At 47.8% G+C, this 27,107-nt stretch overlaps 1 protein-coding gene across 2 annotated transcripts in view; it reads left to right on the top strand.

The window, feature by feature from the left end:
• ube2g2 (ubiquitin-conjugating enzyme E2G 2 (UBC7 homolog, yeast)) overlaps nt 1–27,107 on the top strand; it is a 43,784-nt gene that overhangs the window by 7,197 nt on the left and 9,480 nt on the right. Inside the window, exons 2-4 of one of the 2 annotated variants that reach the window (XM_078403578.1) lie at nt 14,066–14,101; nt 14,408–14,494; nt 20,421–20,466. In XM_078403578.1, coding sequence (XP_078259704.1) covers nt 14,066–14,101; nt 14,408–14,494; nt 20,421–20,466 — 169 coding nt within the window. The remainder of the gene's footprint in view (nt 1–14,065; nt 14,102–14,407; nt 14,495–20,420; nt 20,467–27,107) is intronic. The other variant, XM_078403579.1, reaches the window with a different exon arrangement.

Raw genomic sequence — 27,107 nt, 5'->3', positions numbered from 1 at the left:
GGATATGCTGGCTGATGGGGTGGAAGGTGGATACGCTGGCTGATGGGGTGGAAGGTGATGGGGTGGAAGGTGATAACATTTAATTAGACAGGTTTGGAGTGTCCAAGAAGTTTATTGCCTTTGGGCTTTTGAAGTTATTTTTAACATATCTATACCAAGTTGACCTAGGTTATGAAGACTTTTAAAATGAGTAACTAAATCATATTGTGTAAGAAGGAATTGCAGATGCTGGTTTAAACCGAAGATAGACACAAAAAGCTGGAGTAACTCAGCGGGATAGGCAGCATCTCTGGAGAGAAGGAATGGGTGACATTTCTGGTCGAGACCCTAAATCATATTCATTGGTTTCTCTACACTGGATTGATTGAAAACTTGCAGTCTAGCCAATTTTCTCCTTGATGCTTCCTTTTATTTGGCGCACAATATGTCACCATAATAAACTGAATTTGAATTTGTTACCTTAAATTTAATACCAAAATTGAATTTGTTATCGTGAATGCTGAATCTAGGTGGATATTTGGCTCATTCATAGTCAAGTTTCATTATTTCTCCATCTGATATGTTGGTTTTCCATGTACTGAAAATCACACATCCTTCTTGGTGAGATACAATTATGGTTGATCCAATGCTGGTAATAAGCTAGTACTTTCACTGCACTTCAGATGAAACTAGATTTTCCAAATAGACTTGCTAAACAGAGTCAAAGGCAGTACCCTGAACACTGCTGCATTTATTTGCTACTAAGCAAAAGCCCAGATCTAGATTGTATTTCCTGGAGTGGACGAACTGTTAATCAGAAGAAAGTAGGAAAATAAATGAGGTCATGACTGAATGTTAAAACAAATATTCTTAAGCATTCCCAAGTTCAGACCGGTGTTGTTTTATCTATTAGCCAATGTTGTGTTTAATCAGACCTGGATTTGGAGCATCCAAAAAATATTCTACCCTTGGGCTTTGCTGTAAGGAGTAACTGTCTCTTTTGAGAAACGTTTCCTTCTTTGTACACTTATCTAAATGCTTGTTGTAATTGGAATGATTTACAGTACTGCAATGTTATAAAGATTAGATCCAGGCAATTCAAGCTTTGTCAATGTTTTAAGTATCATTTGTGGGAATTCAGTACAATTTCTTTGTTTCAGTAGTTTTTGTGGTTAGAGCATTTTATTTTTACTGCTGTGCCAGAAATCCCTGACTAACCTGGCAATACAACAGGTAATTTTGCTTATTCCCCATAGTGGCAATTCATCTGGCCAGTCTATATTTTGACTTGCATTTAATGTGCAATACCACAATTTTAGATTGTGGTTTGATTTAAAATCCCACACTGCTGTTTTGCTATTATACTGATTGTTCAGATAGTTTAAGGTGCACTGTGAATGCTGACAGATTGTTTCTTGGATCTCCTGAGAGCCATACAGACTCTGATTGTCAAAGCTTCAGTTTTGCTCAATATCTTTTTGTAACATAATATTGGTTCTAAGATCTAGCTGTGGAAAAGACAGGGTGTAGTTTGAAATATTTCACCAGCATTGAGGTCATTTAAAGTATAGGATTTAACACCAATATCACCATTGCTTAAACATTGAGAGAAATCAATGTCAATTTACGTCTTGTAGGAACTAGTTATTGATTTCAGGAAGCGATGTGGGATATGTGCCCCAATAGTGCAAATGTGGAAGTATTTGAGAACTTCAAGTTCCTGGGCATAAATATAACCAACAATTTGCCCTGCACCAACCACATGGAAGTTTTGACCTAAAAAGCACACTACTTTTTTAAAAGCCTCTACTGTCTCAGGACACAACCCCCCCTCCCCCACGGCAATCCACCACGCTGGGCTGTCCATTCTTCTCCCCCCTCCCTAACGATGCTCCCCACGCCGGCCCTCCATTGTCTCAAAATACATAGGTCGGGCTGTAGCAGTGGAGTGAAAATAAACAGTAAATGTTTTGGATCAACGATCTGCTGTCAGATCCATGAAAATCAGAGGGTGTGTTTTAAGCGGCAGGTGCTAGCAAGAACAGGTTCATTGGTTGGAGACCATGAAATATCAAATGATACAATCTAGTATCTGCTGAGAGACGGTAGTGCGTTTGTTAATTGCATGGAGGTGGGGTAAATAGGAGATGAACGAGGAGCAGGGCGATACGATAATGGAACAAAATCTCCTGCCCTTTCATCTTTTCCTTTTCACGAAAGATGCAAACATTCCTTGCAGATAAAGTAGCAATGCTTTGGTGCACACGATGCTCCTCTCCTCCATTTGATCTGTATTGGTGACTGTCACTTAATTCTGTATTCCATTTCTACTTGGATCTTTCTTCACCCCTTCACTGTTCTAATTAAGCCTTTGGTGTAATTCTTTTTCTTGGTATCTACCGAATTCCCTTTGTTCTTTCTTTCCCTCATCTTTCACTGCAACGTAACATGTCAAGTTCAACTTTAAGTTTATCATATACATGAGGACATTGAGGTACAGGTAGAATGAAATATCTTGCTTGCATCAAGCGCATAGACACAGACAAACGCATAAACAAATTAACCATAAACTACACACGAAACACTAAAAAAGACTCTACAAATAAATGACATTAGTGCAAAAACAATTAGAAAACATACAAGCCTATAGTAGTGCAAAAGGTGCATGTTAATGTTCCATCATTGAGTTAGAATTAGTATTATGTAAGTTGGTTCAAGAACCTGATAGTTGTAAGAAAGTAGCTCTTCCTGAACATGGTGGTCTGAAACTACAGGCTTCTATACCTAACAGTGACAAGAGGGTCTGGATGGCTTTGAGGCAGCAGCTAAATGAGATGCTTTTGATGAAGGGAAGAGTTGCGACCATGGTGGACTGGGCTGAGTCCTCTCTCTGCAGTCTCTTGTATTCCCCCTCTTTCGCCTCTCCCCCAGAGGCCCAGGTCTTTGAGTTTGGAGGGTATGATGGTGTGAAGTGCGAGTCCCTTTTTTCCTCTCTCCCCCCCGTCCCCCAGCTGGATGCTTAACCATTTCTCCCACTGTGCCCTTCCACCAATATCCCTTCCTCTGGCCTCACATTCCATGCCTTTTCTCTCCTCTGTTCCCTTTTCATCTCAGGCCTTTGTCCATCCATCTGCCAATCAGTCTTCCACACCTTTATCCACCTATCACTCGCCTAGCTTTGTCACGCCCCACCGCTCTTCCAGCTGTCTTCCCTCTACTAAAATGTCTGAAGAAGGGTCCTGATCTGAAATGTCACCTAAAATTTGAGATCTGGTTGTGGACATGTGTACAGCCAAAACGGTAAACCATAGCGCCACAATTTTAGGACCACCTTAATCACCACTGTCCTGGCGACTGTTTATAACAAGTTTTATTTAAATTGGTCTTATATTTTTTAAGTTAGAGAGATTTTAAAGTTTCAAAATTTCATTTCTAACCAAATTTTTCAAAGTGCTCTGCGTATGATGTCACAATGGGGCACGCACGACCTCTCTCCTCACCCGCCCAAACAAGATGGATGCCGTTAGCGAGGCCGTCAGCCCCATCCCAGTGCCTCCTCTCTCCCCACTCTCTCACACCCGGCGGACACTCCGAGCAGCAGGGAGATGGTCGGATTGATGGTCCACTGATCTTTCCCTTCCGTCCCTTCAACCCACGGCGTCCTCGAGTCCCCGCTCCCGCCCAGGCCCAGCGCCCCGCACCATTACCGCGCCAGCACCAGCGGGCAGCTTCTTCTCCTCCTTCTTCAGCGGCCGCTTCCACCGATGGTGTCGTCGACGAGGGCCGCTGCCACCGACGGCCCCGTCGCGACTCCAGAAAAATGGCAGCCGCTCTCCCCCTCCTCTTCACGCTCCGCCAGCTTGTGCGCGCCTCCCACCGCTGCGCTGTCCGCCTCGAGTAGTCCCAGATCGAGTAGTCCCACCTCTGCCGGGTCCCAGCCAACGCGATGTCTGCCTCGAGTAGTTCCCGGGCCGCCGCCGGCCTCGAATAGTCCCATGTTGGCTGGGCCGTCGCCGGGGGGGAGGGGCTGGGGGGGAGAGTGGGGCTGTGGAGGAGGGCAGGGCTGTGGAGGAGGGCAGGGTGCAGTGGGGAGGAGGGAAGAGTGGGGTGGGGGAGAGTGGGGATGGGGAGGACGGAAGATTGGGGTGGGGAGGAGAGTGGGGTGCGGGCAGGGAGAGTAGGTGAGGGGAGGGGGAATAGGGGTGGGGAGGGGGGGAATGGGGGTGGAGAGGGCTGGGGGGGAGTGGGAGAAGGGGAGGGGCAAGTGGGGGTGGGGGTAGGGCGGAATGGAGTGGGTCAGTGGGGGGAGGAGGGGGATTGAGTGAGGGGGTTGAGGGTGCTACACCAATACAGGAGAGGCTTTGGGTCCAGGGCTCACTCACGCATACTCTCTCCCCTCCCCCCCCCCCCCCCCCCCCCCCACGAGGAATGGGCCCAACGGGTCTACTTGGTATATAACATAACAGTATAACAGAACTTTATTGTCATTCGGTATAAATACCGAACCAAATTTCAGCAGTCACAAGACACAGCAAAAAAGAAAAGAACACAGGACACACGACCCCAACACCAACATCCATCACAGTGACTCCAAACACCCCCGCACTGTGATGGAAGGCAACAAAACTTCCACTCTCTTCCCCCCCGCGCCCACGGACAGGCAGTTCGACCCCTACCGAGGCAACCGACACGCACAGCCCCCGCAAGGGGATGGAAGGCCCCGCGGCCGAGCCGCACCGGGCACTGAAACGTCCCGCAGCCGAGCCGCGCCGGCGATGTTAAGTCCAGCGGCCGAGCCGCACCGGGCACTGAAACGTCCCGCAGCCGAGCCGCGCCGGCGATGTTAAGTCCAGCGGCCGAGCCGCACCGGGCACTGAAACGTCCCGTGGCCGAGCCGCGCCGGCGATGTTAAGTCCAGCGGCCGAGCCGCACCGGGCACTGAAACGTCCCGCAGCCGAGCGGCGCCGGCGATGTTAAGTCCAGCGGCCGAGCCGCACCGGGCACTGAAATGTCCCGTGGCCGAGCCGTGCCGGCGATGTTAAGTCCAGCGGCCGAGCCGCACCGGGCAATGAAACGTCCCGCGGCCGAGCCGCGCCGCCGATGTTAAGTCCAGCGGCCGAGCCGCACCGGGCACTGAAACGTCCCGCAGCCGAGCCGCGCCGGCGATGTTAAGTCCAGCGGCCGAGCCGCACCGGGCACTGAAACGTCCCGCAGCCGAGCCGCGCCGGCGATGTTAAATCCAGCGGCCGAGCCGCACCGGGCACTGAAACGTCCCGCAGCCGAGCCGCGCCGGCGATGTTAAGTCCAGCGGCCAAGCCGCACCGGGCACTGAAACGTCCCGCAGCCGAGCCGCGCCGGCGATGTTAAGTCCAGCGGCCGAGCCGCACCGGGCACTGAAATGTCCCGCGGCCGAGCCGCGCCGGCGATGTTAAGTCCAGCGGCCGAGCCGCACCGGGCACTGAAACGTCCCGCGGCCAAGCCGCACCGGCGATGTTAAGTCCAGCGGCCGAGCTGCACCGGGCACTGAAACGTCCCGCAGCCGAGCCGCGCCGGCGATGTTAAGTCCAGCGGCCGAGCGCACCGGGCACTGAAATGTCCTGCGGCCGAGCCGCGCCGGCGATGTTAAGTCCAGCGGCCGAGCCGCACCGGGCACTGAAACGTCCCGCAGCCGAGCCGCGCCGGCGATGTTAAGTCCAGCGGCCGAGCCGCACCGGGCACTGAAACGTCCCGCAGCCGAGCCGCGCCGGCGATGTTAAGTCCAGCGGCCGAGCCGCACCGGGCACTGAAACGTCCCGCAGCCGAGCCGCGCCGGCGATGTTAAGTCCAGCGGCCGAGCCGCACCGGGCGATGGAAGGCCCCGCGGCCGAGCCGCACCGAGCACTGAACCGTCCCGCGGCCATACCGGGCGATGGAAGGCCCCGCGGCCGAGCCGCGCCAGGCACTGTTAGGTCCCGCGACCGAGCCGCGCCGGCGATGTTAAGGCCAGCGGCCGAGCTGGAAGGCCCCGCGGGCGATAAAATGTTATATTCTATATCTTTCAATATATATTAATCTCTTACAGGGGAGGAGGATGTGGGAGGTCTGACTGATGCCTGGGTTGAGGGAGTGGAGTAGGGGAGAGTGGGGATGGTGGGGGGGAAGGTGGAGGAGAGGGGGGAGGAGGGCTGGGTGGGGGTGAAAGAGAGGGGAGGAGGGCTGGGTGAGGGGGATTGGGGGAAGGGGAGTGGGGATGGAGGGAGAGGGGGAATGAGGGGGAGGGTGGTGGGGGGGTGAGGAAGAGTGGGGGGTGAGGAAGAGTGGGGGAGGGGGGTTGGGGGACGGTTGGGGTGGGAGGGGAGTAGAGTGGGGGTGGGGAGGGTAGCGGAGTGGGGGTGGGGAGGGTAGCGGAGTAGGGGTGGGGGAGGGGGAAGTGGGGGTGGGTTAGGGGGGAATGGAGTGGGTGGATAAGGGGGATTGATTTGGGGGGGGGGGTGAGTATCGTAGACCAATACAGGCTTTAGATCCATGGCTTGCCTGGGCTGCAGCATTGGTGCCACGGGGCCGAGGTGAGTGGCACCCTCTCCCCTTTCCTGTCCCCCCTCTACGAGGGCTTTATTATCTCTTGTTATTCCTTATGACTAAAATCTGCCCTGCAACTATTAATATTAACCATAATCAATGTTCCGTTCCTTTCTCTTCATGAACCCTCCCAACCTAGAACCATTGCTCATGTCCTGAAAGCAGATGCAGCTTTTCCATTCAGATCAGCAATGGTATTGTAAATCCAGATCGTGTGTGCGTTAGGTCGTAATATAAATGCTCTGTAAGTACAGTCAGGAGAAAGGTGCCCTGTCTCAAGTTGCAAGGAGTGAAGAAGACTGCAAAAAATTGTGAACACTGTCCTGTCCATCATGCATTCTGACCTCCCCACCATCGAAGGGATCTAATCCCCATTAGAGAGGGCTGGTGTGGTCTTGGTTTAACATCAGTGTCATATTTGTGTAGCCCAAATGCTTTAAGCTGATGTGTAGGAAGAAACTGCAGATGCTGGTTTAAACTGAAGATAAGCACAAAAAGCTGGAGTAAATCTGCGGGTCAGACAGCATCTCTTTGGAATAAAAGAATAGGTGACATTTCCGGTCGGGTCCCGAAGCGTCACCTATTTTCTCCAGAGATGCTGTCTGACCCGCTGAGTTACTCCAGGTTTTTGTGTATCTTTGCTTTAAGATCATTGAACTGGAGCACCAGACCAAAAGCAAGAGTGCAAACGGATGCCATGGTTAACGAATTAACTTGTGAATTGCAGAGGACTATAAACAAATTATTGCTAATTCACAACTTTATTATGTCAAATGTTTTGAGCTAGTTGTTTAACGTGTAATTAAATCAATGAGGCTGCATCATATTGTCAGCTGTTAAATGCTGAACATAGTGCAAATTTGAAAAAGTCCAAACTGACATCTTACATAGCCTTTGTCCATATACATTAATGACTTGGATGAATGGATTAAAAGTACCATTAGCAAATTTGCAGATGATACAAAGCTGGGTGGTAGTGTCAACTGTGAGGAAGATGCTATGAGGTTGCAGGGTGACTTGGACAGGTTGTGTGAGTGGGCGGATGCATGGCGGATGCAGTTTAATGTGGATAAGTGTGAGGTTATTCACTTTGGTGGTAAGAATAGGAAAGCGGAGTATTATCTGAATGGTGTCAAGTTAGGAACAGGGGATGTACAACGAGATCTGGGTGTCCTAGTGCATCAGTCACTGAAAGGAAGCATGCAGGTACAGCAGGCAGTGAAGAAAGCCAATGGAATGTTGGCCTTCATAACAAGAGGAGTTGAGTATAGGAGCAAAGAGGTCCTTCTGCAGTTGTACAGGGCCCTAGTGAGACCGCACCTGGAGTACTGTGTGCAGTTTTGGTCTCCAAATTTGAGGAAGGATATTCTTGCTATTGAGGGCGTGCAGCGTAGGTTTACTAGGTTAATTCCCGGAATGGCGGGACTATCATTTGTTGAAAGACTGGAGCGACTAGGCTTGTATACACTGGAATTTAGAAGAATGAGAGGAGATCTTATCGAAACGTATAAGATTATTAAGGGGTTGGACACGTTAGAGGCAGGAAACATGTTCCCAATGTTGGGGGAGTCCAGAACAAGGGGCCACAGTTTAAGAATAAGGGTTAGGCCATTTAGAACTGAGATGAGGAAAAACTTTTTCAGTCAGAGAGTTGTGAATCTGTGGAATTCTCTGCCTCAGAAGGCAGTGGAGGCCAATTTTCTGAATGCATTCAAGAGAGAGCTAGATAGAGCTCTTAAGGATAGCGGAGTCAGGGGGTATGGGGAGAAGGCAGGAACGGAGTACTGATTGAGAATGATCAGCCATGATCACATTGAATGGCGGTGCTGGCTCGAAGGGCCGAATGGCCTCCTCCTGCACCTATTGTCTATTGTCATTTATGTAGTTGCTTAAAAATATTGGGGTGATAATTGTTTAAACTGGCTCTTTGAACTCTATTTGAACTTAAAATAGTGAAATATACTTACTGACATCTTACATGCCTCAGTTGCATGAAAATTATATTTTCTCCAAGCCACAGTAGCTGTTTTAATGTTGAGGGAGTTTATGGGCATGCTGTCCACTGCATTATTCATTTCTTTGAGCATTTTAGTATGTCTAGTAATGCCAAAGTGCTCTATTGGCACTTAATACGTTGAATTTTCTTCTGTATATGCTTTGCTGACCTCGGCATACACGGTGGACTCTTGAAGCAATTTGAATGGTTCTGGAGTTTGACCATCTTCTTTGTTATTGAAGACTGATGTGAAGAATTAATTTATCATGCCTGCCATTTCCAAATTATTATTTCTGCTCAATTTATCCCAAAGGATTCCTCTACTCTTGCCTGCTGAGACGTTTAAATAGCTTATTTGATCCTTTTCATTTGCTCCATTTTTAAAAGGAAATAATTTTCGTGATTGTGGTTTGGACACTAATTATTTGTAAACGTATCTACTTAGACTTGGAAACTGTTTCTGTTTTTATTGCTTTGTGTCAGGTTGGCTGGATGATAGGCAATAAGCAGAATTAAGCTGCTTGTTCCCTCTGCAGTCAGATCATTTCCCCTCCACTGTTAAAATAGCAGGCCTTTCCTGCACTACTGAGTTTGTCCTTTAATCAAAAAAATACTGCCTTGCTAATGCTTCAATCCATGCATAACCTGGTATCTTTTATCTCACTTCTACATTTTTCCATGTTTTCCTCTGATTTTTTCACCCGTCTCTACCGTCTTGTCCATCAGCTGTTCCTAGGATTATTGAGATGTGGAATCAGTCGTTGCATAGAGATAAATGTTCAGCCCATCTTATGTGTTGATGATGAGATAGAGGAATTATTATTCTCAGTTTCCCCACATTTCCGCACGGTCCTGCACATTTTTTTTGTTTTCATCTGAATCTGATTCCCTTTTGAGTTAGCTTTGGATTCCTAACAATTGGCTGCAGAGGATGACTTGTCATCTCCCCTTTTATATTCCTTGCCCATTAACTTAATGCTACTAGTTCACCTGTCAATGGAAACCATTTTGTCCTTATTTACTCGGCAGTTTCTTAAGCATGTTTGTTTAATGTATCTTGGGTGGTCGATGTTCTAAGGAGAATACTTCCAGATTCCCTCGCCTCTGCATAAAACTGAAGTCCCACATGCTTGAATTACATTTGAGGGGACGGGGTGGTGTGCAGATGGAGTGCAAAACTCTTAGGACAGTTAGATTCACATCCTTGTCCCTCAATACTGATGTCTGTTTCACTTTCTCCTTTGGGTATTTAATATTGAGCTGCAGATTGGAAATTGAAGGTGTTCACTGTTTGGATCCAATATCACTTTCAAGCAAAAAAGATCGTAACAATTCAGTGAAGTCCTCATTATTGTCTCTAATAGTCATCCTCTAGTGTTGCAAAGATTCTCTTTCTATCCATGTGGGCTTTTATTTTACTACAAATTAATTAGATTAATGAAATGACCTGTGCCTTGGGACATGTCTGCTACAAATTGGATTAAAGTTGATTGAAGTCAATTAGCTTTACAATTTTGTCCCATGTCTGGACAATTAAAAAAAAATTCCCCATGTGGAAAAAGACAGTAATTTAAATAATTACTTTGGTCTGGAGTTACGGTTTATATAATACCAATGCCATTTGGTTTACGATACGACACAATAGAACTTTATATATCCCAGGAGGGAAATTGATATGCCAACAGTCATAAAAACACAAAATACAGGAAACATTAAATTAAATTGACGAGTGGAAAGGATTGGGGATGTGCAAAGATTGGGGGGGGGGGGGGGGGGGGGGTCAGGGAGTTAGTCTCGGTCTAACCCATGACAGAAGGGGGAGGAGTTGTGCAGTGTGAGAGCCACAGGGAAGAAGGATCTCCTGTGGCATTCTGTCCTGCATCTTGGTGGAACGAGTCTGTTGCTGAAGGTGCTTCTCAGGTTGACCAGTGTGTTGCCCTTGAACTTCGTAAAGTCGCTATTGATGATCCAAAGAAAGTGCCTTTTTTTGTCCCGCCGCCCCCCCCCCCCCCTCCCCGACATCAGTCTGAAGAAAGGTCTCGACCTGAAACGTCACCCATTCCTTCTCTCCAGAGATACTGCCTGACCCGCTGAGTTACTCCAGCATTTTGTGATACCAAAGAAAAAGAAACCTCAGACTAGATTTAGGAGTTGCAAAAAAACGTTCATTATGTAATAAATATAATTCAAGTCAAGAATTGTACGTGGTGGAGGGGGAATCCAGTAAATTTTGAATGGTTTGTTGCTGATGTGTGAAATAATTGGGCAATTGCCTGATTTTGTATTTGGAAGGCTGAACTTGCTGAAAGGCTAGAGACAGAACTTCACAGTTAACTGTTATCATGTACAAAGTTTAACAGGCATTAGTAGGCAGATTCTCCAAGGAATTCAATGGGTCATGCTCCACCAACTTCAGGCAGAGTGTAACCAGGAAATTACTGGTAGAGCTTTGCTGGACAGTATGGGACCTCACAATTTGTGCCATACACACAAGTGACCCATAGTGGCTCTCCTATTTTCTGGTTTAGTTTGTGTTTGTCTGTCTCAAAGTTAGTGGATCATCACCTGATGCCCAGTTTGTCCTTTGCCAGAATCGCCCAGCTTTAATATTTGTCTATTCGTAGATTAAAAAGCTGAATTCTGGAAATGATAAAAATTACAGCACATAACATAAAGTTGTGTAGGAAAATAACTGCATATGCTGGTACGAATCGAAGGTATCACAAAATGCTGGAGTAACTCAGCGGGTCAGGCAGCATCTCAGGAGAGAAGGAATGGGTGACATTTCGGGTCGAGACCCTTCTTCAGACTGATGTCAGGGGATGGGGTGGGACAAAGATAGGATGTAGTTGGAGACAGGAAGACGGAGGGAGAACTGGGAAGGGGAGGGGAAAGAGAGGGACAGAGAAACTATCTGAAGTTAGATAAATCAATGTTCATACCGCTGGGGTGTAAGCTGCCCAAGCGGAATATGAGATGCTGTTCCTCCAATTTGCGGTGGGCCTCACTATGACAATGGAGGCAGCCCATGACAGAAAGGTCAGAGTGGGAGGGGGAGTTGAAGTGCTGAGCCAACGGGAGATCAGGTTGGTTAAGGCGGACTGAGTGAAGGTGTTGAGCGAAACGATTGCCGAACCTGCGATTGGTCTCGCTGATGTAGAGAAGTTGACATCTGGAACAGCGGATACAATAGATGAGATTGGAGGAGGTGCAGGTGAACCTCTGCCTCACCTGGAAAGACTGTTTGGGTCCTTGGATGTAGTCGAGGGGGGAGGTAAAAGGACAGATGTTGCATCTCCTGCGGTTGCAGGGGAAAGTACCTGGGGAGGGGGTGGTTTGGGTGGGAAGGGACGATTGGACCAGGGAGATACGGAGGGAATGAAAAGCAGAAAGGGGAGGAGATGGGAAGATGTGGCCAGTAGCGGGATCCCGTTGGAGGTGAGGGAAATGTTGGAGGATGATTTGTTGGATACGCTGGCTGATGGGGTGGAAGGTGAGGACAAGGGGGACTCTATCCTTGTTACGAATGGGGAGAGGGGGAGCAAGAGAGGAGCTGCAGGATATAGAGGAGGCCCTAGTGAGAGCTTCATCTATAATGGAAGAGGGGAAGCCCCGTTTCCTAAAGAATTAGGAAATCTGATGCCCGAGTATGAAACACCTCATCCTGGGCACATAACATAAAAGGTAACATTTGTTTGGGTCTGGTGCATCAAGAAGCTCTGCTGAAAATAGAGTTATTTGGGTGCCAGAGGAAACCACTCCAAATGGTGGAGGCAAATCTTGCTCAAAAGAAGATGGTTGTGATTATTGGCTGATTATCCCTAGCAGCTGCTGCTCACCTGCAGTCCGCTTCTCTTTTGTGTTTTTTGTTGTTTTTTGTCTTAATTGTAGTGTTTAGATGTGATGATGTGTTTTTTGTGGTTGTGTACTATTTGTGGGGGGGGAGGGGAACTGTAAAATTGTCTCTTCCGAACGGAGACCCGACCTTTTTTTTCTGGGTGGTGTCTCCGTTCCCGCTGCGGCCTACCATCAGCCAAACACCTGGAGCTGGCGGCCTCCACCTGGGACCACTTGGGCTCTGGTTCGGAGCCCACGGACTGTACCCACCATCTGCGGAGCTGGCTGTCTTCGGAGGCTGTGGTGGCGCTGCGAGTGTGGCTGCGACTCGCCTTCGGAGGCTCCAAAGGGTTCTTCGGCCGTGGGCCGCGTAGATATCGGAAGCTCGCAGGCCCCTGGGTGAGGGCCAACATCGGGAGCTCCGGCAGCGTCTTCGCCCGCCCCGAATTGCAGGGCTTGTGTCGGCCCACTGCGGACCTTTCACCGTCCGGTGCGGCCTGAAATAGGCCCCGGGATTTTTCTCTGCCCGGCGGGGGCTTCAATGTCGGGAGCCACGACCGCCCCGACATGCAGCGGCAGCGTCTTCGCCCGCCCCGAATCACGGAGCTTGGGTCGGCCCGCTGCGGACTTTTCACTGTCCGGCACGACCTGGAACGTGGCAACTTCAACAGCCTGACTGCAGGGGAAGAGAAAAGACATTCTGGCCTTCCATCACAGTGAGGAGGTGACTGACTGGAGGAGACTCACTGTGATGGATGTTTCTTTTTTTTTTTTTTGTGCTGGTTTGTGATTGTGTGTGTTATTGCTCTTATTGTTGGACTGTGGGTAACGGAATTTCGTCCAAAATACATTTTTTGGATGACAATAAAGGCTATTCTGATTCTGATCAACCAGGAGTTCACCAGAATCCAGCGCTTGATCAATGATTTTGTGCCAAATGGCCAGAACTGGGAAGATTTAGTAATAATTCCACAATGTTCAATTCCTTTACAATGCTGTGACAGATGGTCATCTATGACTTTTGGGTGTTGCTGATAGGTGGAGAGCAATATTTGTGCTACAAAAGTGGCAGGTATTGACCACCTCCAGCAAGAATAAGTCTAACATTCTAGCCTCTATTAGAAAAGCAAAACAAAAATGTAGATGCTTGAAATCTGACATTAAAACAAAGTTCTGGAACCATTCAACAGGCCAGGCAACATCTGTGGGGCGAGTCAGTGTTAATGTTTTGAGATGATGATGTTCTGAAGAATGTAAAGATCCCGTCAGGGGAACTTGAAGTTAAGGGTTGCTGCTTCTTGTGATTTGGGAAAATGCTAATGAAATATGTTAAAGTCAAAATCAACCCATTACAACTCGCACGACCTCACGGCATCTAAAAAGGTGTGACACCTGAAGGTATCCTTGAGGTGTAGTGAAAAGTTTCCCTATAGACATTCCTCCTCCATCCAATGTGACAAATTAAAAACTTTAATGGGAAATTGAATCATAGTGGTTATTATGCAAGTAAATAGTGCAATCAGGCCACTCAATGTTGTGAATGAAATAAATACGTTGTTGCATATATAAGTTCAGTCGCTGTCTCCTTCCCCCGACCACTTGTATCCCTGTGTAATCTTTTGAAGCACAAATTTTGGAATTGTGTAGGTTTTGAAGACTTGAATCTGTTTGTAATCCATCTATGTTTCTTTGCAGAATTAACACTAAATCCTCCAGAAGGCATTGTTGCAGGTAAGCAATGCCACATGGTACAACTTCCATAACTCACTCCACATTTCATTGGTCTGCAAATGGTATTTTAAAATCAATTAACTGTCAAGAGAAATGTATGCTGGGCATAGCAGAGATTATACATACATACTGTTTTCACGTTGAACTCTGTGCATTGAATAGTAGCATAATATTGTAAAATCCTCGCTTAATTATGGATCTTCTCCGTCAATTGAAATTAGTATTTTGTATCACGTTGTTAAATATAGTATTATTTTATATGTTGATGTTTGTACTTGAACAATCTAATATTTAATGTTTGCCCAGGTGTTATGAAACTTTGGAAAAACCATCCTTTGAACACTGAATCATTTGATTCGTCTTATTGCAAAAGGGAAGGCACTACTGGAGAAGGTGGAAATAAAATTAGAATTGAATGAAATAACAAACTGACCAAGTCTCCCTTCTTTAGCAAAGAGAGGTCTTTATAAAAATCATTTAAAATTGTGTAGGAAAATAACTGCAGGTGCTGGTACAAATCGAAGGTATCACAAAGAGCTGGAGTAACTCAGCGGGTCAGGCAGCATCTCAGGAGAGAAGGAATGGGTGACGTCTCTGGTCGAGACCCTTCAAACTGATGTCAGGGGAGGGGGCAGGACAAAGAAAGGATGTAGTTGGAGACAGGAAGACAGTGGGAGATCTGGGAAGGGGGAGGGGAAGAGAGGGATGGAAGAGCTATCTAAAGTTAGAGAAGTCAATGTTCATACCGCTGGGGTGTAAGCTGCCCAAGCGAAATATGAGGTGCTGTTCCTCCAATTTGCGGTGGGCCTCACTATGACAATGGAGGAGGCCCATGACAGAAAGGTCAGAGTGGGAGGGGGAGTTGAAGTGCTGAGCCACTGGAAGATCAGGTTGGTTAAGGCAGACTGAGCGAAGATGTTGAGCGAAACGATCGCCGAGCCTGCATTTGGTCTCGCCGATGTAGAGAAGTTGACATCTGGAACAGCGGATACAATAGATGAGGTTGGAGGAGGTGCAGGTGAACCTCTGCCTCATCTGGAAAGACTGTTTGGGTCCTTGGATGGAGTTGAGGGGGGAGGTAAAGGGACAGGTGTTGCATCTCCTGCAGTTGTAGGGGATAGTCCCTGGGGAGGGGGTGGTTTGGGTGGGAAGGGACGAGTGGACTAGGGAGTTACGGAGGGAACGGTCTCTGCAGAAAGCAGAAAGGGGTTGAGATGGGAAGATGTGGCCAGTAGTGGGATCCCGTTGGAGGTGATGGAAATGTTGGAGGATAATATGTTGTGTACGCTGGATGATGGGGTGGAAGATGAGGACAAGCGGGACTCTATCCTTGTTACGAATGGAGGGAGGGGGAGCAAGAGCGGAGCTGAGGGATATAGAGGCCCTTGAGAGAGCCTCATCTATGATGGAAGAGGGGAAGCCCTGTTTCCTAAAGAATTAGGACATCTCTGATGCCCTTGTGTGAAACACCTCATCCTGGGCGCAGATGCGGCGTAGATGGAGGAATTGGGAGTAGGGGATAGACGTTTTGCAGGAGACAGGGTGGGAAGAAGTGTAGTCAAGATAGCTGTGGGAGTCAGTCGGTTTGTAGCAGATGTCGATCACAATTTAAATTTGGGTGTGGGAGTGGATGATGAGTTTTATCTACCCATCATATCCTTCCCCATCCAGTTCCACCTATCACCTACCAACCTTTATAGCACCTCAATTCGTACTGATAATATTTCCTCTTCCTACTTTGTCCTGATGCAGAGTCTTGACTAGGAATGTTGATTTGCATCTTTTGCCTCCACAGATGCTGATGGAGCCACTAAATTCTTCTAGTATGTTATTTGTTGTTCATTAAATTATTAAAGGGTTTGGAAAGGTTGACAAATAGAAAATGGTTTCACCTGTGGTAGGTGAATTCAAGCCCAAGGCACTAAATAAGTGGGACACTAAATTCAATTTGGGATATTGGGAAAACTGCTTAGGAAATGGTTAGAATGTGGAACAATGTCTTTTTTAAACTTATTTATTTTTAGGATCTGGGTGTTGCTGGTAATAGCAGCATTTATTGCCCATTCCCACTTTCTGCGTGCAATTTGATGGTGAACCACATGTTTGTTCTGCTGCAGTCTAAAGAAGATATTTCCATATGCTGCAGGGTAGGTAGACCCCAGACCTAGACCCAGCAATTATGTTCCTCTGAGAGCAACCTACAGAGTTCCCAAAGTCCTACTTCTCTTGCTCACATTGGTGGTAGAGATAATTGCTTTGGGACCTATTACTTTTACCACCAAGGAGGTGGTAACTGCAGTTAATTTTGTAGCTGTCACATACGGCAGCCACTGTCAGTCAGACTGCAATGTCAAGCCTTTTACTGCAGGATATCCAGCCCTTTGTTCTTTTAACTGTTGTTTATGCAGCTGTTCCAGTCAAGCATTGAACAATTCACAAAATGCTGGAGTAATTCAGCAGGTCAGGCAGCATCTCGGGAGAGAAGGAATGGGTGACGTTTCGGGTCGAGACCCTTCTTCAGACTGATGTCAGGGGGGCGGGACAAAGGAAGGATATAGGTGGAGACAGGAAGATAGAGGGAGATCTGGGAAGGGAGGGACAGAGGAGCTATCTGAAGTTGGAGAAGTCGACGTTCATACCACCGGGCTGCAAGCTGCCCAGGCGAAATATGAGGTGCTGCTCCTCCAATTTCCGGCGGGCCTCACTGTAGCACTGGAGGAGGCCCATGACAGAAAGGTCAGACTGGGAATGGGAGAGGGAGTTAAAGTGCTCGGCCACCGGGAGATCAGTTTTGTTAATGCGGACCGAGCGCAGGTGTTCAGCGAAGCGATCGCCGAGCCTGCGCTTGGTTTCGCCGATGTAAATAAGTTGGCATCTAGAGCAGCAGATGCAATAGATGAGGTTGGAGGAGGTGCAGGTGAACCTTTGTCTCACCTGGAAAGACTGTTTGGGTCCTTGGATGGAGTTGAGGGGGGAGGTAAAGGGACAGGTGTTGCATCTCGTGCGGTTGCAGGGGAAAGTGCCCGGGGTTGGGGTGGTTTGGGTAGGAAGGGACCAGGGAGTTACGGAGGGAACGGTCTCTGCGGAACGCAGAGAGGGGAGGGGATGGGACCTCCACCGCCTTCCCGGGTCCGCTGCGACCACCGCCGACCTCCACCGCCTCCCCGGGGCCGCCGATTGCCGAGGCTTACCTGAGGCTGCCGCCGCCGACCTCCACCGCCTCCCCGGGGCCGCTGCCGCCGACGACCGAGGCCTCTGCACCGCAGCTGCCGCCCACGTCTTTCCCGACCCCTTCACCGCTGCCACCGACCTTCCCGACCCCTTCACCGCCGCCCACACCCTCCCCGGCCATCCGCTGACCGAGCCGACCACCACTTACCCGGGCTCCAGTTCCCCGCGGGCCTCCCCCAGCGACTTTGTCGACCCACACCGCTCCACTGCCCAGCAGCAGGTCACAGCCGTCGCTGTATCCGGCCCCCGGGACCAACAACAGGCTGCAGCTCCACCCGGCTCACAGACACCGCGCTGGGCCCACAGCCCCCACCAGGCAGAGCCCCTCAACACTGCTGGGTCCTACTGCCCACCCCCTACTACAGGTAACTGCAGCAGGGGTTCCACTGGGTCTCCCCCTTCCCCCTCCAGCCAGGCGACCCCCAGTACTCCCCACATCGGTCCTCATTCCCCCCTCTGCCCTGCTAACCCACCACCCCCCCCACCATACATCCCCTCCCCCTCCACCTGCCCCCCCTGCCTCCATCCGACCCCAACCCCCACCATTGCCGGGTGTTCACCATCCCCCCTGACCTCCCCCTTTCAGACACCGAACGGTCGGTCCTCAGCAGAGGCCTTACCTTTGTTCCCCTCCGCCCCCACATCAACGAGTTCCGCGTCCGCCATGACGTGGAGCTCTTCTTCCGCCGCCTCCGAGCCTTTTACCATGGTAAGGAGTCCCGACCCCACACTGATGACCCCTTCTCCCGTCTCCAGTGGACCCCCTCCTCTTGGACCCCCCCGTGTGGCCAACCACCCTCACTAGAACTTTTTATCTCAAACTGCCGGCGTGACATCAGCCGCCTCAAATTCTCCACTCCCCTGACTAACTCCAACCTCTCCCCTCCTGAACGTGCAGCCCTCCACTCACTCCGCAACAACCCGGACTTAATCATTAAACCCGCTGACAAGGGAGGGGCTGTGGTAGTCTGGCGTGCTGATCTCTACCGGACCGAGGCCAGACGACAACTATCAGACACCTCTTCCTACCTATCCCTGGACCATGACCCCACCGATAAACACCAGACCTTTATCAGCAGCACCATCACTGACCTCATCATCTCCGGCGATCTACCCCCCAGTGCCTCCAATCTCATAGTTCCCCAGCTCCGCACGGCCCGATTCTACCTCCTACCCAAAATCCACAAACATAACTGTCCCGGCAGACCCATTGTCTCTGCCTGCTCATGCCCCACCGAACTTATCTCTACCTACCTCGACTCCATCCTATCCCCCCTGGTTAAATCCCTCCCCACCTACGTCCAAGACACCTCACACGCTCTCCATCTCCTGGATAACTTCCGGTTCCCAGGCCCCCACTCCCTCATCTTCACCATGGATGTCCAGTCACTCTACACTTCCATCCCCCACAAGGATGGTCTCGAAGCCCTCCGTTTCTTCCTCGACCGTAGAACCAGCCAATCCCCATCGACCAACACTCTCCTCCGCCTAGCAGAGCTGGTTCTTACCCTCAACAACTTCTCCTTTGACTCCTCCCACTTCCTCCAAACCAGAGGCGTAGCTATGGGCACACGCATGGGCCCTAGCTACGCCTGCCTCTTTGTCGGGTACGTCGAACAATCCCTGTTCCAGACATACACTGGCCCCATCCCCGAACTCTACCTCCGCTACATCGACGACTGCATTGGTGCTACCTCTTGCACCCATGCAGAACTCACTGACTTCATACACTTCACCTCCAATTCCCATCCTGCCCTTAAATATACCTGGACTATCTCTGACATCTCCCTCCCGTTTCTGGACCTCACCATCTCCATCACAGGAGACAGACTAGTGACGGACATTTACTACAAACCCACCGACTCACACAGCTATCTGGACTACACTTCTTCCCACCCGGTCCCCTGCAAAAAGTCTATCCCCTACTCCCAATTCCTCCGTCTACGCCGCATCTGCGCCCGGGATGAGGTGTTTCACACTAGGGCTTCCGAGATGTCCTCGTTCTTCAGAAAACGGGGCTTCCCCTCCTCCATTATAGATGAGGCTCTCACTAGGATCTCTTCTACATCCCGCAGCTCCGCTCTTGCTCCCCCTCCCCCCACTCGCAACAAGGACAGAATCCCCCTCGTTCTCACCTTCCACCCCACCAGCCAGCGGATCCAACATATCATCCACCAACATTTCCGTCACCTACAACGGGACCCCACCACTGGCCATATCTTCCCATCCCCTCCCCTCTCTGCGTTCCGCAGAGACCGTTCCCTCCGTAACTCCCTGGTCCACTCGTCCCTTCCTACCCAAACCACCCCAACCCCGGGCACTTTCCCCTGCAACCGCACGAGATGCAACACCTGTCCCTTTACCTCCCCCCTCAACTCCATCCAAGGACCCAAACAGTCTTTCCAGGTGAGACAAAGGTTCACCTGCACCTCCTCCAACCTCATCTACTGCATCCGCTGCTCTAGATGCCAACTTATTTACATCGGCGAAACCAAGCGCAGGCTCGGCGATCGCTTCGCTGAACACCTGCGCTCGGTCCGCATTAACAAAACTGATCTCCCAGTGGCCGAGCACTTTAACTCCCCCTCCCATTCCCAGTCTGACCTTTCTGTCATGGGCCTCCTCCAGTGCCATAGTGAGGCCCGCCGGAAATTGGAGGAGTAGCACCTCATATTTCGCCTGGGCAGTTTGCAGCCCGGTGGTATGAACGTCGACTTCTCCAACTTCAGATAGCTCCTCTGTCCCTCCCTTCCCCTCCTCCTTCCCAGATCTCCCTCTATCTTCCTGTCTCCACCTATATCCTTCCTTTGTCCCGCCCCCCTGACATCAGTCTGAAGAAGGGTCTCGACCCGAAACGTCACCCATTCCTTCTCTCCCGAGATGCTGCCTGACCTGCTGAGTTACTCCAGCATTTTGTGAATAAATCGATTTGTACCAGCATCTGCAGTTATTTTCTTATATATATAAGCATTGAACAATGGTGGCTACCATGTAGAATCAGCTACATTAAGACATTTAAATCGTCTGATCATCTTGTGTACTTCAATTGGAGCAGCCCTTTAATTTTTGCTCTTTATGCTGTTCACAGGTCCAATCAGTGAGGAGAACTTTTTTGAATGGGAGGCCTTAATCATGTAAGATTAAAAGTTTATAAAATGTTTTGCCCTATCTTTGTGTTGCTCTAATTGACTTGACCTATTTTGTAGATTTCCATTAATGGCTTGAGCAGAATTTTGATAAGTGTGTGTGAATAATACAGAGCTCCAATGATGCCTTTCAGGAACTACTTGGCGTACAATCAGCAATGGAAAGCCATCGGTAGACACAAAAAGCTGAAGTAACTTGGCGAATCAGACAGACTGAAGAAGCGTCCCGACCTGAAACGTCACCTATTTTCTCCAGAGATGCTGTCTGACCCCGCTGCGTTACTCCAGCTTTTTGTGTCTATCTTTAAACCAACTTCTACAGTTTCTTTGTGTAGGAAAGAACCCCCTCCACTCCCCACATAAAACAAGCTAAAGAACACTAAAAACATGCATTTAATGCATACTATTAAAACACAAAGAAGGAAAGGACAGATTGTTGGCGAGGCAGTCATTGCTGGTGCCACCCGGTGGTCACTTTTTGCCTCAGACTTAAAGTGCAGTATCTAAATAATTCGAAGGTATTTATTTCACAAAATGTTGGAGTAACTCAGCAGGTCAGGCAGCATCTCAGGAGAGAAGAAATGGGTGACGTTTCGGGTCGAGACCCTTCTTCAGACTTTATTCATTTTCCTGTTCACTTCTGAAGAAGGGTCTCGACCCGAAATGTCACCCATTCCTTCTCTCCTGAGATGCTGCCTGACCTGCTGAGTTACTTTTTGTGAAATAAATACCTTCGATTTGTACTAGCATCTGCAGTTATTTTCTTACACTATCTAAATAAATCCATCAGCCATGGCTTTTCAGTGCAACTCTTTTGCATTGGATTTGTTGCATTGTGTCTGCCACTATGTGGAGCCTAGAGTTAGCTGAGCAATATTGAGTGTTGTATAAAATAGTGGTGGGTGGTCGGCCATATGCACAGGAAGAGGAGGTGTAGAAGGGAATAGTAAGGTATCCTCAAATGCTGGAGAACTCAGTGGGTCAGGCAGCATCTCAGGAGAGAAGGTGGGTGACATTTCGGGTCGAGACCCTTCTTCAGAAGTGAACAGGAAAATGAATAAAGGTAAAGAATTGGGCTGAATCTTCATGGTTTCAGTGGCTGGTTCCAAAGTAACAGCTGGTATTCAGCAAACCCATTAAAAAACAACTGAACATACAGTTGTGTGTATTCATTAAGTCTGTGACTTTTTGAGTGACAGATGCCACCATTTAGGTCACTGTGCTCTGTCACTAGTCCAGCAGAAGAGGCTGGTGAGATAGTTAACAAGAATAATGGTGGTGGTCAAACATCATGTTAGAATTGTTTTTTCCAGTAAATCTTTGAGTAGCTTAAAGCCCTTGGTATGTTTAAAAGTATATTGCCCAGAGTTTTCTACAGTACCCCTGCTGAGGTTCAAATGTTGTAATACAAAACAAAATATGAAAATTCTGGAAACAGAGTTATTGGTTTTCTTAAATGCAGTTTCTCTTCCCACAGATGATGCCTGAACTCCTGAATGTTTCTTGCATTTGCAAGTGATTTTATAATTTGCTAGTTAATCAGCCTTTTCTGGACAATTGCAGCACAGAAACAATAAATTTAGTCCAGCTTGTCCAAAATGGCAATTAACCCATCTTACACTATCCTTTCATCTAACTGTTTTACCAGTCTTGGAGGGGGTCTAACCTTCTGTTCTTTCCCATTGAATTATTTGGTTTCCTGTTAAATGTTTCAATGATTCAACAACTTTCTGCACCAACTTTTTTTATAAGCCTAATATAACTAATCAACTTTTTTTGCTTTTAACCTCCAGAAATGAGCCCCAGTTTCATTACTATTTTGACTTCATTAGTGCACGTCATTACTTCTAATGATTTGTCTACCCTTTGCTTGTCTGCAGTTTTCGCTCTTACTGGTGTTGAGTGATGAATAATTGTTCCATGACTGAACCATATGAATAGACCTGTGATCTTTTTATGATCTTGCATGCTTTAATGTATTTCAGATGACTCTACTGGAAAAAATATTTTTCATATACCCCATATAATATATCAAATGCTTTCCAATTCAGTTTCAGTTTATTTTATTGACATGTGTACCTAGGTACAGTGAAAAACTTTTGTGTGCAAACCAGTCAGCGGAAAGACAATACATGATGCAAGGTAAAGCCAGTAAAGTCCAATCAAAGATAGTCCAAGGGTCTCCAATGAGGTACATAGTAGTTCAGGACTGCTCTCTAGTTGTGGTAGGATTGTTCAGATGCCTTTACTATCCATGTAGCTGTCTAACTTTATTTTAAATGTTGTACTGCTGCCCACCTCTATGACATCCTGTGGTAGCTGGTTCCATATATGCATTTCCGTGTGGGGAGAGAAAGTTGTCCATTGATCCCTTTAAAATCATTTCTCTCTTGCCATAAACCCATGGTATCTAGTTTTCCCCCTGGGGAAAAGACTTGCTGTTCACCTTGCGTATATCCCTCATGTCCGCCATGGGTGGCCCTACCAGAAGTTAGTGCTTCCGATGGCATCGGTCTTGGAATCATGGGGGTACGCAAGCCTCTTCACCAAGACAAGGTGAACGATCCAAAGAGGCAGTAAGGTCGAAGATGAGGGTCCAGACTAAGAACGATCCAACCTTCAAGACCTCAACGGCGGACCAGGCGGACAAAGTTATCTTGAAGTCAACGGCTGTGAAGGTGGATGAAGGCTGCAACAGATCTATCAGCTCCAATCGTCTTGGTTCCTTTGCCATTGGAATTAGTTGATTGATTTGTGAAGGACTGTGTGCTTCTTGGAATGCAACATCAAGTACATGTTAAACAAACACACGCACAGACGTCTTCGTACTGTGAGCAGCACAAAACTTCACTCAAGACTTTCGGCGATCGGGGAAGGGCGACGGGAGCAGGTTACATGATGGCTGGAAGCTCCTAGTCAAGAACCAGCACGGAATCGGTGAATACTTGATTCAATCGCTCAACTTTGGACTCGTAAGCCACCTGAGAGTTCTTAAAATCAACGGAACGCAGACCATCATCCTCATCCTCGAGGGATAGCCACGACGATCCCTCATGATTTTATGTATATCACTGTACCATGATAATGTACTCAACTCAATGGACTTGAACCCAGAACATTCTAATTTGGATAAGAGTCCTATGGTTGTGATTTTTGAACGATTCCACATATAGAAGGCTCTTTGATTTGCATCCAATTGTTTAGAAATCCTGGTAGTGAATATGCTGTGGGATTTTTTTTTTTAAATTAAATTGTATTTGTTGATTTTATTTGCACAAAAGAATAATTATCATAATTTGAACTGAAGAGAACTGTTCTCAATTCTAAAGCTTTAAAATGAAAGCTTTTGAATATGTTTTTCTGTTGTCTGGAATTGGAGTAAAGGGGTTTCTGAAGGGACAGGTTGGAAAGAAATGCAGTTAATGAGGGAGTGTGTTTGGTTCTAAGCACAAAATGGGTTCAAAGGCTCTGGTTATGCTTTTTAAATTCAAGGTTGACTTTTTAATGGCAGTAACTTGAGATGTTTGAAGTATTTGTTTCTGTGTGTGAGTGGGAAGGCATTCCGGTAATAGATGAACTCTGCTTAGACTCCATTTAGAATGCTTTATTCAGTTTTGGGTACTGTAACTGAGGAAAGATGTATCAGCCTTGTTGGAGATTCCGTGCAGTTTGACCAGAATTATTATAAAATCTAACGGTTAAATTTGCACTTTGCCTGGATAGTCTAATTGAGATGTTTTGCATGATTAAAGGATTTGGCTGGGTAGATGGAAACTTGTCTTATGGGTAAGTCCAGAACAAGGGAATGTAACCATAGATAGTCAATAGTCAATAGTCGTTTATTTGTTACATACACATAAATGTGTAGTAAAATGAAACATTACCCGCAGTTGAACAATAAGACCAATAAGATTAATCAATAAAAATGCAATAACACATACAATCACAACTAACACCAAACAAAAAGAAACATCCATCACAGTGAGTCTCCTCCAGTCCCTCCTCACTGTGGTGGAAGGCCAAAATGTATTTTTCTCTTCCCTGCCGTCTTGTCCCGCGGTCAGGCTGTTGGATTTGCCACGTCGGGGCTGTCGGGGCTCCCGATATTGAAGCCGCCGCTGGGCGGTGAAAGGTCAACGGCCTATTTCAGGCCGCGCCGGACGGTGAAAGGTCCGTGGCGGGCCGACCCAAGCCCCGCGATTCGGGGCGGGCGAACACGCTGCCTCTGCCGTTGCCGGAGCTCCCGATGTCGGCCCCCACCCAGGGGTCTGCGGGCTTCCGACGTCCACGCGGCCCGCGCCGGAGCCTCCGGAGACGAGTCGCAGCCGCGCCCGCAACATCCGCAGGCAGCCAGCGCCGCAGGTGGTGAGTCCGCGCCGCGGGCTCTGCGAACCAGAGCCCCAGGTGTTCCCAGGTGAATGGCCGGTGGTAGGCCGCAACGGGAACGGAGACACGACACAGAACAAAGGTCACGTCTCCGTTCTGGAGAGAGAATGTTACAGTTCCCGTTCCCTCCCACCCCCCCCCCCCCCCCAAAACATAACATACAACACTACATCATATTAAACTACAATTCAGACAAAAACAACAAAAAACACAAAAGACAGACGGACTGCAGGCAAGCCGCAGCTGCGACGGCAGCGCTGGCTCCTCCCCGGCTTGATTTGGTGTGGCTGGAAACATCTTCACACAAAGTAATGGAAAATTTGAACTTTTTCCAAAAGCCGAGTTGTTTATGAGGTTCATAGAACAATTAGGTTCATAGAGTGATACAGTGTGGAAACAGGCCCTTCGGCCCAACTTGCCCACGCTAGCCAACAATGTCCCAGCTACACTAGTTCCACTTGCCTGCACTTGCTCCATATCCTTCCAAACCTGTCCTATCCATGTGGTGGAAGTAATTCTGGAAGTGAAGTTGATTGAGTGTTTTTTGATGGAATAGTACAGCACAAGAACAGGCCTTTCGGCCCTTGATGTCTGTGCCAAACCTGATGCCAAGGCCAATTCTTGTCTGCCTGCACATAATCCATATCCTTCTATTCCATGCATATGCTATTGGCATGTATCAGTAAAAATGAAATGCCACCAAATAGAGGGAAATGCAAATCCATTGATTTTTTAAAAATCATCACATTCTAAATAAATAATGAAGCAGGATTGAGAGGATAAGTGCCCTGCCCATGATCCTGTGGCGATATGATGGTTGGCATGCTTGTGTTCAGCTGCATTTGTCATTTTGTTTTTTTAACTGATCAGTTGTCCTGGGAAGGAATGGCCAAATTATGTATTATAGAGGCATTATTAATACACCTTCTGATGGTAACTAAAACCTCTGCTGCTGTCCTCAAATGATGGGACATTGTTGTATTAAAGTCTAATACAAGGTAACATCATGGAGGATGATACAAGCTAATTATCGTGGACGTTTTATCACCTTTCCTTACTGATTGCATTCTTTGAGTTCAGAAGTGGGGAAATGGCAGAAACTTTGAACATTTTGTATCTGCCACCACGTTAGTAAATGCAATCAAATTCCATTATTAAGAAATTCAGCAGCAGAAATGGGCGAGAATCTTTAAAGCTATCACAAATCTGAAGATGATGTTCTTGTCAGCCTTTCTCCTGTTATTTTGCTTCCAAAGGTCAAAATAAATAGCTTCAGAAATTGTAGATTCATTGTATTTTACAAAAGACCCAGCAGCTTTGAAAATTGTAAACACAAAATATCTGTAATTTGCTAAGAAAGTTCCTATTGGAGGGTTGGTGTAAAATAAATCGCCCCTCTTCAAGAAAGTGGGAGACTAAAGTCAATAAATTATAGACCAAGAATTGAGCCTGGTCTTTCATTTGGAAAATCGCTGGAAGCCATTATTAAGGAAGCAGTGGCATAGAATGTGTGATAGTTAAAACAAATTACAATCGATGTTCATTGAAACCATGATGGAATTTGGAGTCATCGAGCATGGAAATAGCCCTTCAGCCCAGCTTACCCATGACGACCAAGATGCCCCAACTACTCTTGTTCCACCTGCCTGCGTTTGGCCCATATCCCCCTCAAACCTTCCTTTACATGTACCTATTCAAATATGTTTTGAATGTTGTTATAATTTCTGCCTCAACTACCTCCTCCAGTAGTTCATTCCAGTTACCTACCACCCTCTATGTGAAAATGTTTCCCCTCAGATTCACATTAAATCTTTCCCCTCTCTTAAAACTAGATCTTCTGGTTCTTGATTCCCTACGTGGCATAAAAGACTCTGTGCATCCAAACTATCTAGTCGTCTCATAATCTTATACACCTCTGTAAGATTACCTCTCCTCCTCCTACACTCCAAGGAATGTAGCCCTAGCCTGTCCAACCTCTCCATACAGCTCAAACCCTCAAGTCGAGGCAACATTCTCTTATAGCTTCTGTGCACTCTTTCCAGCTTAACAATAGACAATAGGTGCAGGAGTAGGCCATTCGGCCCTTCGAGCCATTCGATGTGATCACGGCTGATCATTCTCAATCAGTACCCCGTTCCTGCTTTCTCCCCATACCCCCTGACTCCGCTATCCTTAAGAGCTCTATCTAGCTCTCTCTTGAATGTATTCAGAGAATTGGCCTCCACTGCCCTCTGAGGCAGAGA

The sequence above is a fragment of the Rhinoraja longicauda genome, chromosome 8 (assembly GCF_053455715.1).
Source record: "Rhinoraja longicauda isolate Sanriku21f chromosome 8, sRhiLon1.1, whole genome shotgun sequence".
In the NCBI taxonomy this organism is placed as follows: Eukaryota; Metazoa; Chordata; class Chondrichthyes; order Rajiformes; family Arhynchobatidae; genus Rhinoraja; species Rhinoraja longicauda.
Note: the sequence above shows the minus strand (reverse complement) of the source record. Positions and strands in the feature narration are given on the sequence as shown.